Below are 15,784 nucleotides of genomic sequence, written 5' to 3'. Positions count from 1 at the left end.
GGACTCGTCTGGATTATTCCGTACTTTGCTTCTTGTCTTTTGGTGTTGTCTGTTCCACTGTTGGCTCGTGCGTCGAAAATAAGGTACGCAGCTCAGTTGGAATCATTTTTGCCGTTCCTGACTTGCCGCCTCTGTCGACTACACAAACTCATCCCATTTGCCCAATCGTTGATGCGCCCAGACCGCTTCCCTATTCGCGATGTCTAAACGGCATTTCTCAGAGTTTTCGACAGATGTCAACGCCAACGATGCCATCTCGGCAATCATACACAATGCGGAGACTCTCTTGAAAGCCGCATGCGCTTTGAAGGCAGAGCTTGCTTCAGGGAAGCAGAACAGCAGTAGTGCTGAGGCCATCTCCAACGTCAGCAGAGATCTACTCCCTGCTGTGACGTACTTCGCTGGATCGTCATCGTCATCGCCCTCTAACAAAGCCCCAAAGCTGGATCTGGATGGACCATGTATGACACTCCCTGCACCTACTGGCCTTACCGCATGGACGCCAAGTGACATATGCTCAAATAACCCCCCTCTGCCTTCAATCAACGATCCTGTGTTGGACAAAGCAGCTTTCACCCATTCTGGAATGGTTTCAAAGCCTGGGGATATGAGCTATGAGAGGCTCGAGTGGGTTGGTGACGCCTACCTTGAGATGTTCGCAACAAATCTCATCTATCAGACATTCCCCAAACTACCGGCAGGGAGATGCTCTCAGTACCGTGAGTCCTTGGTCAAGAATGAGACGCTTTCCAAGTACACCAAAGCTTATGAGCTGGACAAACGTATCATATTTCCCCCGGAATTCGACTTCGGAAGCAACATCAATGGTCAGGGCGCCAAGGCGAAGACACACAGAAAGGTACTTGGGGACATATTCGAGGCCTACGTTGCCGCTGTCATCTTGGGCGATCCTCAATCCGGCCTAGCACGCGCTTCATCATGGATGAAAGCACTCTGGAGCAAGGAGTTTGCGAAGGAGATCAAAACCGAATACAACGCCCGTCAACGTTCTCACCAAGCGGGTGTGGACGCAGCTTCTTGCGACACTCCATCAACCTCTGCACCTGCCGCCTCTCAGGATGCCCATCCCAAGACCAGGTTAACTCAGAGAATCGGTACCAAAGGAGTCAGGATCTATTACCTGGATGAGTATCAGTCCGTGGACAAGAAATCAAAACAGCCGAAGTTCACGGTAGGTGCCTATGTAGATGCTTGGGGTGAAAGCAAAGTACAGCTTGGCACCGGCACTGCTCTATCCAAAACAGAGGCTGGAGCCAAAGCGGCCCAGAATGCGTTGGACAACAAGAAGCTTATGAAAAAGTATGAGCAGAAGAAGAAGGAGTTGGAGGATACCATGAAGGCTCAGTTGCAGTACGACTAATAATGTTGCTAATGTACCTATGAGAATATCACGGACAAGGCAGCTCAAGTATTCGAATATCTGCACTTTCGACCAGCCAACGTGGCCTGATAAGCTGGTTACTCCCAACCAGTGAACTAACGGTTCTGCCGTACCCTGGGATAACCAGTGGCCAATTACTTGAATTTGGGCTCAACGTGGAATGGATGGCATATCCAATATCGGGACCGGCAGTGTAAACACGATGACGCTGGCGAGGCCTGTTGGTTCCATTTCAGTCAGATGCATGCAACCATGAAAGTGCAGGAACAGTTGGTGTCACTTCAACAATAGACCATGACGCCCGCGAAGCCCGTGAACATCGAGTTGGGTAGACGAAGTCTTGATATGTGCAATGCGGGTGGGTCCAGTTGGTTCTCTGTTGATGCATGTTTGTTTTAGTCCTATACCTCAGATACAGGATGCGTATTTGATGCCACTTGCAAGTTGCAAATCAAACCCAAGCTCTAGCCCGAGGTTGGGGGCACTATGTACAACACGGCAGGCTATCGCAATACATAACTGTCTCTGCTTTCACGTGTACCTCGGGATCAGCCAGGAAGCCCCGCGACAAGGGGGGGTTCTCGAATCTGTAGTATCAGCCCTGTCAAGTGACGCAGATGCTCGGGGGCCACGGGTAGCCCTGCCAAGCGTGCTTTTTGCGCCGAGGCATTGGAAATTTGCTGACGCTGCAAGTGCAGTGCCTCTAAAAGGAGGTACCTACTTGCTGTGCTACGACCACCTCTTTAGGTCTTACCCCGGATTCTGGTACCTAATTGATTGATGATAACATTCGACGCTTGGATCATACCTTGCCAAAGTTACCAAACCAACATGAGTCTAAGTTGCCCAAGTTGAATGTTGAAGACGGGACATACATACATACATACGTCACGCTTATACTTTCCCCATCAGACTCTTACTTCTCCTGGGAGTCGCACAAGACTGGTCTTGAGTGACTCTGTTTGCTTCGGCCTGTCTTGATCGTACCTGTTTGGTTTGTGCCGTGCTGTACGACGGGCGACTACCGATTTTGAGCAGTCGGTGCCTGAGCCCGCGTAACATTGCCGCTGCTGCCCGTTGTTTGTACTTGCCCCCTACTTTTCACTTTTGCTTTCACTTAATAAGGTTGAGGAAGACCCTGTCGCAACTCGTTTCCGGGGCGGTGGTCCGTCGTACAACTTGCTCGCATCCTCGGCTCCACCGTGCACTTTAGGTCGCGATAAGAAAGCCGCGAAGCCCCCAACTTCGTTACTACATGCCACTACATGCTCTCGCTCCCTCAACGCGTGTTGCGGCGACAATCGAGTCTCGATGGCCGACTCAGTTGGTAAGTAGATTTACGCGTGGCTTTTTAATATCAGATTCTGCAGGCATGGCCCCGTGCCGTCAAACGAGTTCCCCGTTGTATCTATTCAAGAACCAACCAGCCCACAGGCTGGGGCCCATGGAGTCCAAGCATGAGCTAACAATGTCCGTGATCAATCTAGACCGAGTCTTCGTTCATGCGCTCAACACGGTGAAGCGAGTCCCCAAAACCGGCGCGTCGCGGCCGCCTGCGAGCGACCGACTTCGGCTCTATGGACTCTATAAACAGGCGATGGAGGGGGATGTAGACGGTGTGATGGAGAGGCCGTCCGCAGCAAGCCTCGGAAGCGGTGTGAACAGCGACGAACTACAGCGCGAGAAGGACAAATGGGATGCATGGAATGCGCAACGAGGAATAACCCGGACCGAGGCCAAGAGGAGGTACATCGAAACACTTATCGAAACCATGCACCGATATGCCACGACACCGTGAGTTATGCCGCTTCCAGAAAAAGGCATCATGAACTGCCTGGAGGAGTTTGGGCGGTTTCAACAGTTGACTGACAACCGGAACAGAGATGCGAGAGAACTAGTGTCGGAACTCGAATTCGTGTGGAGCCAGATCAAGAACAACAGCTCGTCCACGTCTGACTCTTCACCAAAAGGCAACACGTCCACCGAACCACGAACATTTGCCCAACCGACGACCGGGACAGAAGGGCCGATGAAGGTGCTGAGCCCGATGAGCGAGGACGATGCCGCGGAACAGGAGTACCGGGAACAACACAAAGAGGACGAAGAAGGCGACGGCCAGGGCGACGGCGAGTACGTCAAGAAGGGCGACAAGTGGTCGCGGAAAGTGGAAAGAGCCCTGGTACGCCTCTCGGCCGAGGTCGCGGCCTTACGCGAACAGATAACAGCTGGGAGAGAGTGGCGGGCAAAGAAAGAAAAGACCTTCAAGGCCCGGATAAGCTGGCTGGGGTGGCTCATCCTCAAGCACATCATTGCCGACAGCGTGATACTGTGCATTGTGCTGCTTTGGATGCGGAGGCGGAAAGATCGGAGACTGGAAGACTTGGTGCGGTCCGCTCTCAAGCTGGCTCGCGAATACGCAAGAAACGTGTTGCCATCAAGGTGAAAGGCCAGTCTTGGGGCAACTTGGGTTGGCTGGAGGTGATAATGCAGTTACTCTAGGACTGTCAGGTGTCTTCAGAATTGGTGGTCATCAACTGTCAGGGCCTTATTTCACCCTTTGGAACCTCCACACCAGCATGGAAGGGTGAGCGATAATACTAGATGACGCCCGATCAAACGCCAAAAGCATACCCACGGTGGTGGCCTGGATGGTTGGACGATCTCGGACTTCTTGGGTTCCCTCAGCTCAAGCCCATGACTGTACAGTACGTGTACGTGTTACGACGACTTTCTCTTTTTACGAAAATGCATGACATACATACATAAACCATAAGTACATATTTCTAGATATTCCTAGGTACATATAATACAACCTTCAGATACCCTATTAAGCTGGATTCGACGAATTTCAAGCCTCCGATGCGGATGAAACTATGATACTGGGAGGCCGTAGCAGGTCAAGTCTGCTGTTCCCCCTTATTATCTGGCAATATTCCAATTCGCATTCAGGGTATCTAGAGTATGCCACGAAGAGAAGGCCAGATGTCGATAGTTCTACAGACAGAAATGATACAGAAGTGAAGCCAGCTTGGCTTGGTAGTGATGTCTACGACCCTGGTTACCTAAGTGGGCTCATTGGTAGGTGGGGTGCGTTCTCTCTCCTGCTCCTTCAATGTTGTAAACATCCGCGACTTACAAGTCTGCTTAACTCAACCCCGCATTCTCGGAGGGCAACTGCTGGGATTGATGCCCTTCTGGGACAATTGAGTGATATCTGGATTACTTGGTGGAAAAGCCCGTTACTGGCGACGGAGAGGCAACACTCGCCAAAACCTATCAGGGACAGTCTCATAGATCGGACGGATCGTGTGGCCCGAAGTGAGCGTGCTCGGTGCCACAGATTTCCTGGTCAAACCGTCAACACTTCTGATCAGATTGAGTACGGAGGAGGGAACTCCACCTTCAGGGTTTCCCAGGAAATACAAGTCTTCAAAATCCGAATTACCACCATTCGGATCAGCACCCGGTTGGAGCTGAAGGGTGGAACGACCACGAGTCCGATCGTCCCGCTTGGACAAATCCCATCATCCTATCTATCTCCGCGGTGTGACAGGCCCATCCACCCACAATGCCCATCCGCGACGGCTCTCCGCCCGCTCCGGCCCGGAGCAAAGATGACTCGGACGATGACTCGGACGATGACTCGGACGATGAGGACGACGCCCACAAGACGACGGCCCACGTCAATGGCAAACGCAATGCTGCGGGTAGCAACAGCGGCAGCAGCAGTAGCGATCCAAACACCGCCACCGGCAGCAGCCACACTGCCATCCCGCAGATGACGTGCTGGGCGCCCGCCATGTTCGTCCCGGCCAAGTTCGACTACACCCAGCCGCAAGAGCAGGAGAAGGAGCTACCCGCGTACCAGCGGCTTAACAACCTGCTGGCGGGCCTCGACGCGCACGCGGCCGCCGTGCGCTCCAACCACGCCTGGATGGTCGGGCGCGAGGCGCGGCGCATCCAGCAGGAGACGGCGCAGGACGAGGCCCGGATGCTGGCCTCGGGCCAGCCGCTGCCGCGCTCCAAGCGCCTCGCCCCCAGCGCCGGCGACGAGGCCGCGCTGCTCCGGAACATGGCGACGGTACCCCCGGACCTGCAGCACCTGCGACGCCATTCCAATCCCAACAACATTCCGGCCTTCCGCCGATCTTCCTATGACCGGAGCAATAATGATAACAACAGTAGTATCAAGAACAATAACGTCGCCGGCTCAGCAGCAGCAGCGAGCGCCGCAGACCCTGCCGCCGCGGCGTCCCGCTTCGAAGTCCCCAGGAACTTTTCGTATCGCGAGGTCTCGGCGCTGCCCGTGGACCAACGCGACACGCCGCGCGAGGCCGCCGTCACCAGTGTTTTGAATGTCGCTAGGAACGCCATGCATGCTGCTGACTGGTACTCGAGCGTCTACCAGAAGCGGAGGAACGACAAGATCACGGGCTGGGTGAGCGAGAAGGCTAAGAGCTTTGGTCAGCCAGATACGGGGCCCGGAAAGGAAGGCGGGGTTAAGGCCGCTTCTTCTGCGACGGCGGCACCCGCGAGCGCCAGCACGAGCACGAGTGGCGGCCCGACGAGAAGAGTAAGCTTCGGTGGAATGGATGGGGCTGATGACCCGGGTGAGGACGGTGGCGATGCGCCTATGGTCTTAGACTAATGAGGGCACGAAATGTGATCATATGGACCAGGGAGGACTAAGGTTCTGTATGCTAGGGGGCTAAGTTGATGATACCCTGCGCCATGATTGCAGTGATGACTGGCCTCGATTTAAATTTCCACCTTTACTACATCAGTCCAGCATAAAACAACAAGAGAACATCATAGTCATGTACGCGTTTTGCGAAGACTGGCTTATCCGGTCTGCTTTAAACCCGCAACCAATTTCTTACGTTTGGTGATTACTTTGCGCACATATCTACTCAACCTCCTCTATCAACGGCTTCGGCCGCTGAGCTCCTGGATCTTCTAGTTTCGGCAGGTTCACCTCGAGTCCAGCAATCCTTGTAAAGGCCGGCCCCGCGTCCTGCTGAGAACCGGGGAGCATGGCCGTGACCTGCCAGTTCCGCAGACTTTCGACCGCATCCTGGGCATGCTGTTGCACGAGCCCGTCATTGTCTGTCTGCGCGACGTACTCGAGAATCTGCACAATGTGCTCGCGGCTGGCGTCCGTCAGCCCGAAGCCCAGACGCCGGCGGTTCTCGCGGGCGTCGGCCAGGGCCTTGACGAATGTCAGGATCAGCACGATGGCCGCGCGCCGGAGGATGGCCTTCTCCATCTCGGGCTCCATGGTGAGGATGTTGACGCACAGGTCGACCGAACCCTCGACGAGCGTCGCGCCGACGCCGGCGATGTTGGTCTCGAGGCCCACGAGGAAGATGGAGAGCGCGGAGCTGCGCACGCGCACGTCCTCGCTGCCGCGTTTGCTCTCCCAGCCCTGCAGGATCTGGGCCAGGATCTCGTCTCGCTTCCTTTTCTCCTCGGTCCGCTCTTGTTCTGCTGCGGCGTCCTCGCTGAGATCGGGCACTTGGCCGCCCCAGGCGGTCTTGGCGGCTCGGTTCTGCCGCGCGCGCAGCCGTTCTTCCCGTGCCTGTTTCTCCTCCGTCTTGGGCCGGTGGCCCCGGCGACCAGCTATGGAGAGCAGACTCTCGGCTACCTGCGACGCTATTTCGCCCGAGAAGGTGTCCCCGAGCCGTTGGACGACTTGTAGGATTGCCTCGCCAAACCGGAGCCGTGTGTCGACGTTCGCTTCCTCGTTGGCATCCACGTAGCGCTCCAGCAGCTCTTTGACGACGGACTTTGGATGTTTATCGGCGAGTTGAACAAACATTTTCATTACCCGAAGGTTGATATAGTCTTCCTCCTCGGCCAGCAAGGAAGAGAGCAGAACCACAACGCCCTGGATGTCAAGTATGCTACTACTGTTCCGAATCAGGCCGGAAATAAGATTCAAGCCTTCAGAGCGCACCGGCGGAGGCGAATCGGCTTGAGTGATGTAAGACAAGGCCAAGTTGTACGTTTTTCGATCTTCAACCTGCCGGTCCGTAGGCGCCGTTGGACGTTCTGACGGGTCATCCACTTCGTCTCTGTACCTCAGGACGAGAGAGAGGTTGCGCGCAGTTTGTGAGATGTCCGGGTGGTTATCTTTGGTGATCTTGTCTAGCGAAGCCTCGATACTGGCGAGGAGCTTGCCATCGGCTTCTGTCTTCTGGAAACTTGGTGCTGTGATGACGATGTTGACAAGACTCAGCGCCACAGACGCGCTGTCAATATTGTCTGGGGAGACGCAGAATTCGGCCAAGATACGCTCTGATAACTCAAGTATTCCCTTAGAGTCGGCAATCAGTCTGTCTGGGATCTTATCGAGCATAGTCTGTAAGACTTTGGATTGCACAATCTGTAATGTTGGGTCTTCGTCGACATCCGGTTCCACCGTAACGGTGATTCCATCGCCCCTTTTCTGATGCTTGAATGAATATTCAAACAGCTGCAGGAAAAGTTTCGAGGTATCTGATTCTGATGCTGTGGCTTGAAGCAGCTCTGCGAATGCCTTAGACTTGGTTTCCAATATGCTCCAATTCAGTTCCGGTACCAGAGCTGCAGTCTTGCCACGATGGCGTTTGACTATGACACTTGACTTGCCAGAACTCTCGTATTTCCAATGCGCACCATCCGAGAGGTCTCTACCATTGAATAGTAGGTTGCTAACTGTTAACAAATACTTCTCTGAGGACCCCAAAATCTTCAGGTAGATCTGGAGCAATGTCTTCGCGGGCTTGACAAATTGTTCCAAGCATGCTTCGTCAGGCTCAGCCCATGAAGACAAAGTCCACAAAGGGAGGAGTAAAGGGGCAAGGAGCCTGCCCGTCAGCCCTGGATTCGGATGGGCGTTTAGCAGTGCTTTCAAGCGTCGCAATGCCAGCGCAAGCTCGTCTGGCTGGACAATGACCGTCTCTTTCTGGAGATCCACCACCGCATCAGGGCCTGCACTGAAAACCAAAGTCTTGGATGCGGGCCTCGGGGTGGATAAGGACGGGTTGATGACGGCCACCATGGGTTCGGCAAACACCCTCCACCCGGGAGAACCTGGTGCACCAAACTGCTTCCTGCCAAGAATGCCATATCCAATGATGTAGGCTGCGGCTTTGACGAGATCGGCGCCTTCTTTGCCGTCTAGCAGGTCGAGAAGCTGAGGCGCGATGCCAGAGAACCATTTCTCGGCTTCAACACTAGCAGGAGGGACTGCAAGGAGGCCCGTCGCCATCTTCAAAGCTTCGAGTGTGATGTTTGCTCCTTGCTTCTGGGGCGCAGCCGCTTCAGAATTTTTCACAGTGCTCGACGGGTGAGAAGCGAAGACGAACTCTATGGTCGCTCTTACGCCGTCTTGCCGCTGGGGCATCAGGGTCAATAGGTCCATTAGATGCAACCTCAGCCATCTGGGCACTCGATCGGGCTTGATCAGGGCGTTCAAAGCCGCTATCAGAGAGGACGTTCCTGTTCTTTGGGACGTTCAGAAGAATGCCCTTATAATAACAGATCTGGCTCGCTGCCGCCTACCTTGAGATGAGTTGGCTAAGCTCACGTTGCCCTTCGGATCGGGTGCCATCATCGCCTTCAGGGTTGAAGGCTTTTCTTCCGACGCTCTCTATCGACGAGATGAGCGAGCCTTTGGTCTCGGGCTTGTTTTCCATGATCAATCTTCAGAGGCGAGCACGCTGGTTAAGAGCTAAGCAATAGGAATAACTGCCTGATTTGTACGTCAGCCACACATTCGAATTATCGTGAAGCTCTCTCAGGCGTGGTTGCGCAATGGGATTCGTCGTGCTGGTTGGTGGAGTCCGCCCAAGAATGAGCGTTTACAGGGTAGAAGTGGGAGAATTGGCGATGGGATTTGATAGCTTCTAATGGCTTCTACGCACTGCTAATCGGACAGCTGGCGCCGGACCAGCTACAACTTAGTAATACCCCGACATACGTCCCATCCAGTATTTCAGCATTAGATTACGTTGGATAAAATGAAATTTTCAACCCAAGGTATTCAGAACAGCTCTGGTGAAGTCATGGAGTGTTTGGAGTGTTTGCCTGATCTGATATGACGTCGAGCTGCGAACGACACTGCAGTTCAGTGGCAGACTGGCCTAAAAGTGAGCCCCCAACAGCGTCCCCCCACCCCCCACTTTACTTGGATGGGCGTTGCCATGCCAAGCACTCCCAATATGATTAGACGCGACCTGGAGCGCGTCTTACACTCTGCTTCCTCTTCCTCTTCTCCATACCCCGTCATATCACCGACAGACATCAACAACTCTGAGGCCAGTATTTGAAACAGGACCGTCGCTGAGATATCCAATCGAGATAGGAAGAGTATCGTTTCACGGCTTCTGCTTCGTTTCACTCAAAGGAAAGCTCTCTCGCCGCCGTCCTGCGACGGGCATCACACAACTTGCACAACCGCCTACCCCACAGTCCTCCGACTCCCGTTTTCCGCAAGGAATGTCTACGGACCCCACGGTCGGTTCTTGAGTCTCCGCGCAACACGTCGCAGCTCGGGGTCGCAGCGGGCCTAATGTGCTAGCCGCGTGAGGATCTGTTGCGTTGGGAGCAGGGAGCCCAGCAGGCCCTGGGCGACCACAAGGCCGGCTACTGGGAACGCGGTTTCGGAACTTAACCCTAAGCACACACTTGGTTCGAGTCTTGCGCTCCACAGTCCGTCCAGGATTCGCCTTCTACGCGGGCGGTCAGTTCTCGCCATGTCATGCCCTGCTGCAAAGCAGGGCATTTTCAAGCGGATCTGCCGTCGGCCGAAGGGCGATGGGACATTCCAGACGCCTCCTAGAGGCGGGTGAGGACAGGCGCCATGAGTCGAATCGGTAAGAACTCCTGGTCTGGGGTCGCTCGTCGGCGCTTTGCCACTGGAAGTCGTACTCTGGCCAATGCGAATCGTCTCGGTGATGGCTCCGCTCGATGTCAAGGGGAAGACGTATGCGATGTGCTTTAGATCCAGGACTGTAGAAACCTGGAACTCCCTTTCCAGGGTGGGATGCGAGGGAGAGCACAGGCTTGGCTACATACAGTCAGAAACATCGAAACTTCATGTACGGACCTCGTGTCTTTCATCGCCGGCATCGCACAGACTCCTGTAGATCCTGTGCAAGCGATAGATACGTAGCTACAACAGAAGTTTCACCTTGTTCTGACCACCTGCCGTCCTGGTATGCTTTGGGTACCCTCGTGTCCCATGTCAGTCCTTCAAATCTTGCCAGTCCTCGGCCAATCCCGAGCTGGTCTGCTTTCGCTTCCGCGTCCACTCTTCGAGACTAGAGAGGAGCCTCCTGGGTCCTCGTCCTGGCATTTCTTTCCAGGCGTGATACTTCGGTGTGATTCGGTCAGGCGCATTAACCATGGGTGGTAGGTTCTATCCTACAGCCAACATGGACGCCAAACTCTTCGTTGTTATTCACTTGAATATTCAACGGATCTGCCTCGTCTGTGTCCGAAAGGGCTCAGGTCGAGATGATAGCGTGGCTTTTACTGATGTCTTTTGGCCATGCGGAACTGCCCTCCACGCGACATTCCATGTTCGAAGGAGAGGAATCAAAAACTAGTCTTCGTGGGCAATGCATTGAACAGAGAGAGCTCCTTTGAAGTGGCAGGCATTGCCAATACCTTACTGGACCCCGATTCTCACCTCGGTCATGTTTGGGATGATGCTGGCTAGATGAAGAGTACATGGATGTGTTGTTAAGGCTTGATGGCATCTGAGCAGATCACGGCAGCTTGGCATGAAACAACACTGGGACCCATCTCGAGTTGGCGTCAAAGCTAAGTGCTTGTCCGGTATTGTGAAATGACTTGATGCTGTTGCTGCGCACCCAATTTTTTGATTCACTATTCGAAGTTCTACTTCTGGATAGGCGTATGGTGGCTGCTCTTGTCCATCCTGGTAGATGGGAGCAGTCGCCTTCCCCTTTTAAAGATAAGGCTCATCAACCCCTCCAAACTCCGTTAACAATAGCACTGACTCGACCTTCAAGATTCTGCATCGGATTCTGCATCGGATTCTGCATCTGATCCCGCCTCTGATCTCGCACCTGATCCCGCCTCTGGTCCCGCCTCTGGTCCCGCCTTTCGTTCCGCATTTGATTCCGCATCTACCAACATTCTCCATTCAGCAACGGACAGCTCCTCGTACTTTTTGGGCATCTTCATCATGATGGGAACTATGTGATCCCTGTCGCTTCTAACGATAGCAGCCTTGTTGATGACAAACTCGGGAATTTGAAACCCGAAGCGCTTGTACTAATTACGTCCGGGTATAGTTGCCTCCAAATATATCGGCACACCGAGCCGTTCGGCGACATCGATGCCCCAATTTAGCAATAAAGTCCCTACTCCTTTTCCTTGATACTTTGGCTCCACTGCCATAGTACGGCAATCTTCACACTGGAGTCAGATAAACTGTCTGGTCAAGGGCATGGAAGCTTCAGAGCACTTACAAACGTGTCTGCGGTTGCCAACCATCTTTTCTCTCATCTTCGAGAGGGCTATCGAGATGAGCTCTAGCCGCTGTTTCTCGAAGCCCTCGAGCCATGTAGCTTCCTCGTCGCGTCTCGACCATCTCTTGCCTGGCTCGGTGCCGGTGTTGTCCCAGTAGACATCGAAGCTGGCCATGCCGACGATTTGTCCCGTCGCTGGCTCGACGCACTTGAGCTGGTATTCGTTGGGGTCGGTGCCCCAGTGTTCGTTCATCCACTCTAGATGCTGTGGGGATTGCTTGCCGTCAGGATAGTAGTACTCGAGAATCTTCTCATCCTTGAACGCTGCGAAGTAGACATCGTACGTACGAGGGATATCGGGTATTAGTGTAGGCAAGACGACAAAGGACATGTCGTTGGATGCTAGGGCTATAAACAAAAGCCAGATGCTATATAGATGGATGGATTCGAAAAGCAAACAACAGACTGGAGCAATACTGTATCTGTGGTTGAACTTGTTGATTTGATAGACTTGAGAGACAAGACAAACACCTCAGCGACGAAGACGCCTTTGAGTTCTCAGCTTCCGGTACATGGCCATGATGTCGTTTCCTCAACAGACTGGTTATAAATCAGTGGGTTGCGACTGACGTTATGTTCGAACCCCGTTGATTTCAATATGGCGGCAGGAGACATCCATCATCAAAGCAGGCAGTCACCGCGTCAGAAACAAGTACCATATTGGTGTGTATGGTGATTCCAATGTCATGCAGTGGATGAGGTAGGCGCCATCGTATATTGAGACTAGACTTAGTTGCGTTGATGCCGGTGTTATGTGAGTGGAAGCCGGTGCCTCATTTGGTCATTGCCTGTATCGATCACGGGCAGATAGCATCAATTTCATCCTTTTAGAAGTCTGGACTGTCTCGTGGTATTTGCAGCTTGGATTGAACGTCAGCGATATGAATCAACTCAGACCCATGAGCCAGACTTGTCATGTTTTTGGTCTTTGTGTAAGTGTGATATTTTGTATGTTGGCCGCATGCTACTATATTTAGGATCAGTCAGAGACCATCCGTCATCGTAACAGATGATGTTGACCGCAACACCAGTCACATTGAGTCAAGTCTTCAGGTCTGCTGCAGTGGTATCAGCATCGTTGATGTCACGCTCCAGAATGCACCATACCAATTTACATAGGCCCTGCCACTTCTCAAGCTGCAAGCCGTCTAAATATTTAGTGCATCATCCCGTAGCAATAGTTAACACCAGAACATCGGTTGGGCAGCCAGAGAAGAAACCACCCATCTGGGGACGTCTCCAACGAAGCCCGCATAGCCGGCGATATTCAGAACCATGCCTCCCACATCCGTACCCACTGCCAGCGCCATTCTGGGCAGCGGAACCTCCACACCAAGTTGCGGTCAATGGATCCAGGCGACCGCCGGGGACTCGTGCTGGAAGCTTAGCCAAGACCACTGTCTCGACGACGGCGAAGTTTTCCTTGGCCTCAACCCCCAGCTGGGGGAGACTGCGCACGGGTCTGGAACGGCGAGAATTACTGTGTACGGTCACTCGACGGGCCGGTGTGCGTCGTGCGAACCTTGACCGTCGTGCCAGTGCCTGTGCCAGTTCGCAGTAGTAGTAGTACGGCAACTGCCCGTGCGTACGTGACGGCCGATTGATCGGGAGGATCGTGGGTCGTAGCGGAGAGAAGGAACGCGAAAGAGAGGGGTTGGAGGAGAGAGGGGGCTCCTCGACTTGTAGCGGTACTTGTAGTAGGCGGCGTGTGTCAAGCAAACAAACCCGTGGGCAGATTGATCCTCTGAATTGCTTCATACATATCTCACCAAGCAGCACTGAGCAGGCGTTTAAACAGGCACCTCTGGCACTGCACATCACAGTGGACCTGGAGAGCCGTGCTCGTTAGCATCCCTCTACATCCATTATCCCACAATAATATCATTGCCAACACATCGATGCACCGATGGGCCGTAGCAAGCAGCACCTTGCCCACGATCAATCATAGACTTATGTATGCGCTATGCTGTTATGATCACGGATCACTAATCGTTCCTCAGCAATCAAAGAGAAGGCTCACTTGGGGGCTTCGTCCTCTGAAGGTAAGACCATTCATGTGTTGCCCAAATTTTCAAGTGCAACGTGAAGCAACGAGGTTCGTGCCATGTCTTATGACCTGGACGCATATGAACTGATTCGGATGCCCCAGAAGGGAGAAAACATCATGTCAGATGCCATTTGCTGTCTGTGTCTGGCCGTTTGAGTTTGACCAAACTTTTCGGAGGGCCTTTGGGGTCCAGTAGTTCAGGACTCAAATTCACACTCGGGTGGGGAACAAGATACCGCTTCGGTATTCCTAAAAGAGGGCACTTCTAGCGGGCTAGCACGAGACATTCTGGAGATCCAACCACCAACGAGTGGGAAAGTGATCAATGTGCCGATTTGGCCCGTTCAGAATGAGGTGAGTAGCACGCAACTCCTTTCTCCTGGCGTGCTGAGCGATTGGATCGAAACTACATCAGCCACAGCATTTGCCACTGCTGCACAGCCACATGCACTCATGCAGGCGTGACGGAATTTTCCTGATCGACGCTCCGGCACCTAAAAAAAGGGCTCCGGCAGATGATGAAATCTCGGGAGGGAAACAGGTTCTAGAGTAACTGTGCCAACACGGTACAAGACGCTGTGTCCATCTCTTCGTATTATTACGGGATACAGGAATCGGGGGTCGTCTATGCTTCTGGCTTCCCACGCAGAACCCAGCCTCCGTGAGAACCCACAGGAGGGCAGACTGTGACCCTTGCTCAGCTGAGAGATGATGATAGATCACAAATCGACCTTCAAGCTGCAAATTGGATGGATGTTTGGTCCCCCCCATCTCCGCTGCTCCGGACACCGAATTTGGACACTTCACAGGGCTGTGAACTCGGCCGTAGTGCCAGAGGGGTTTCGGCCAGCTCGGGGACGGTCGCTGAGACAGCAGCTGGTAAAGTAAGGAGTTGCGTAAAGTCAGCCTTACGGCACTCTGTAGGTTAATGAAGTGACAGCTTGGCAGTTACCTGCCACGCCCTCATTGGGGCGCAGGTGAAACTTCATCTGGGTAGTGATTGGTCTCGACTTCTCGAATGTCCGACACCCGCTCCTGGTTCCTGGGCTCTCCAGGGCTCTCCTGGGCTCTCTTTGGAACTGGCCCGACTCCAGTTGCAAACCTGCAACGCCGGATTAATTCACTACAGTTGTCAAGTTGTGGTTTTCATATTAAATTCGGGTCAAATGCCAACACGGTGCATGTGAGTGAAACGATCTCGTGGGGGCGATCGCCCGCTATATTTGGATGGTGGCAGATCCCCCTGGCATAAAGCCTGCATTGGCGGCATGGGCTGGCCGGGCTGGCCTTCCAGGATGAACCACCTGGTGCCGAAGTCAACTTTAAGGAGAACGAAAAAGACAAAAAAAAAAGACAGAATGAGGATGTTGCGAGCTACGGAAAATCCGAAAATGCAGTCTGTCCTCTGGCTGAGCCATGACCACGTATGGACCTGTCCAATGCTCACATTGTTTAAAATTCGAGTGACCAAGGAAAAATTGAGAAAATTCCACATGGAAAGACTGGGCCCCGGAACATCCGGAGCGCCCCGGGTGCGATCGGCGTGGGCACGGCGTTTCAAAAGCGCCGACTCGCCGGTGGAGTCGCTTCGAAGTTGGAAATGTCTCACAACGCACGGGTTCGACGTTTTATGCATCGAGGATTTTAATCTGTCAAGCACACCAGACTAAGCCGCTGGCCGGCTGTGCAACAAATCTATTGCTCAATGCCTTCAGTCCGATCGACGGTCTGGTCGGAGTAATCTAGCAATGACAGGACAGGAACGCACAACTGACAAGGGGCGGTTTGTCG

The 15,784-nt window shown here is 53.5% G+C and overlaps 5 protein-coding genes across 5 annotated transcripts; 3 read left to right on the top strand and 2 right to left on the bottom strand.

Moving 5' to 3' along the window:
• Window positions 1-199: 199 nt before the first annotated feature.
• On the top strand, window positions 200-1,381 carry PG986_009540 (Ribonuclease 3; the record flags this gene model as incomplete). Its single annotated transcript, XM_066845762.1, has 1 exon — window positions 200-1,381. The coding sequence occupies one exon, from the start codon at window positions 200-202 to the stop codon at window positions 1,379-1,381; it is 1,182 nt and encodes a 393-aa protein (XP_066698160.1).
• Window positions 1,382-2,870: 1,489 nt separating this feature from the next.
• PG986_009539 (acyl CoA binding protein-domain-containing protein) lies at window positions 2,871-3,845 on the top strand (the record flags this gene model as incomplete). The annotated part of the gene is made up of 2 exons (XM_066845761.1): window positions 2,871-3,196; window positions 3,284-3,845. 2 exons carry the CDS (start codon window positions 2,871-2,873, stop codon window positions 3,843-3,845), a joined length of 888 nt encoding a protein of 295 aa, XP_066698159.1.
• A 1,125-nt stretch (window positions 3,846-4,970) lies between these two features.
• PG986_009538 (uncharacterized protein) lies at window positions 4,971-6,050 on the top strand (the record flags this gene model as incomplete). The annotated part of the gene is made up of 1 exon (XM_066845760.1): window positions 4,971-6,050. The coding sequence occupies one exon, from the start codon at window positions 4,971-4,973 to the stop codon at window positions 6,048-6,050; it is 1,080 nt and encodes a 359-aa protein (XP_066698158.1).
• Window positions 6,051-6,308: 258 nt separating this feature from the next.
• Window positions 6,309-9,081, bottom strand: PG986_009537 (Protein required for cell; the record flags this gene model as incomplete). Its single annotated transcript, XM_066845759.1, has 2 exons — window positions 6,309-8,884; window positions 8,973-9,081. 2 exons carry the CDS (start codon window positions 9,079-9,081, stop codon window positions 6,309-6,311), a joined length of 2,685 nt encoding a protein of 894 aa, XP_066698157.1.
• A 2,338-nt stretch (window positions 9,082-11,419) lies between these two features.
• Window positions 11,420-12,277, bottom strand: PG986_009536 (acetyltransferase; the record flags this gene model as incomplete). The annotated part of the gene is made up of 3 exons (XM_066845758.1): window positions 11,420-11,689; window positions 11,783-11,826; window positions 11,887-12,277. 3 exons carry the CDS (start codon window positions 12,275-12,277, stop codon window positions 11,420-11,422), a joined length of 705 nt encoding a protein of 234 aa, XP_066698156.1.
• Between the last annotated feature and the right edge of the window lie 3,507 nt (window positions 12,278-15,784).

Source organism: Apiospora aurea (assembly GCF_038362705.1).
Source record: "Apiospora aurea strain CBS 24483 chromosome Unknown utg000006l_segment0_segment0, whole genome shotgun sequence".
In the NCBI taxonomy this organism is placed as follows: Eukaryota; Fungi; Ascomycota; class Sordariomycetes; order Amphisphaeriales; family Apiosporaceae; genus Apiospora; species Apiospora aurea.
The sequence above is the reverse complement of the archived record's forward strand: the minus strand, read 5'-3'. Positions and strand labels throughout refer to the sequence as shown.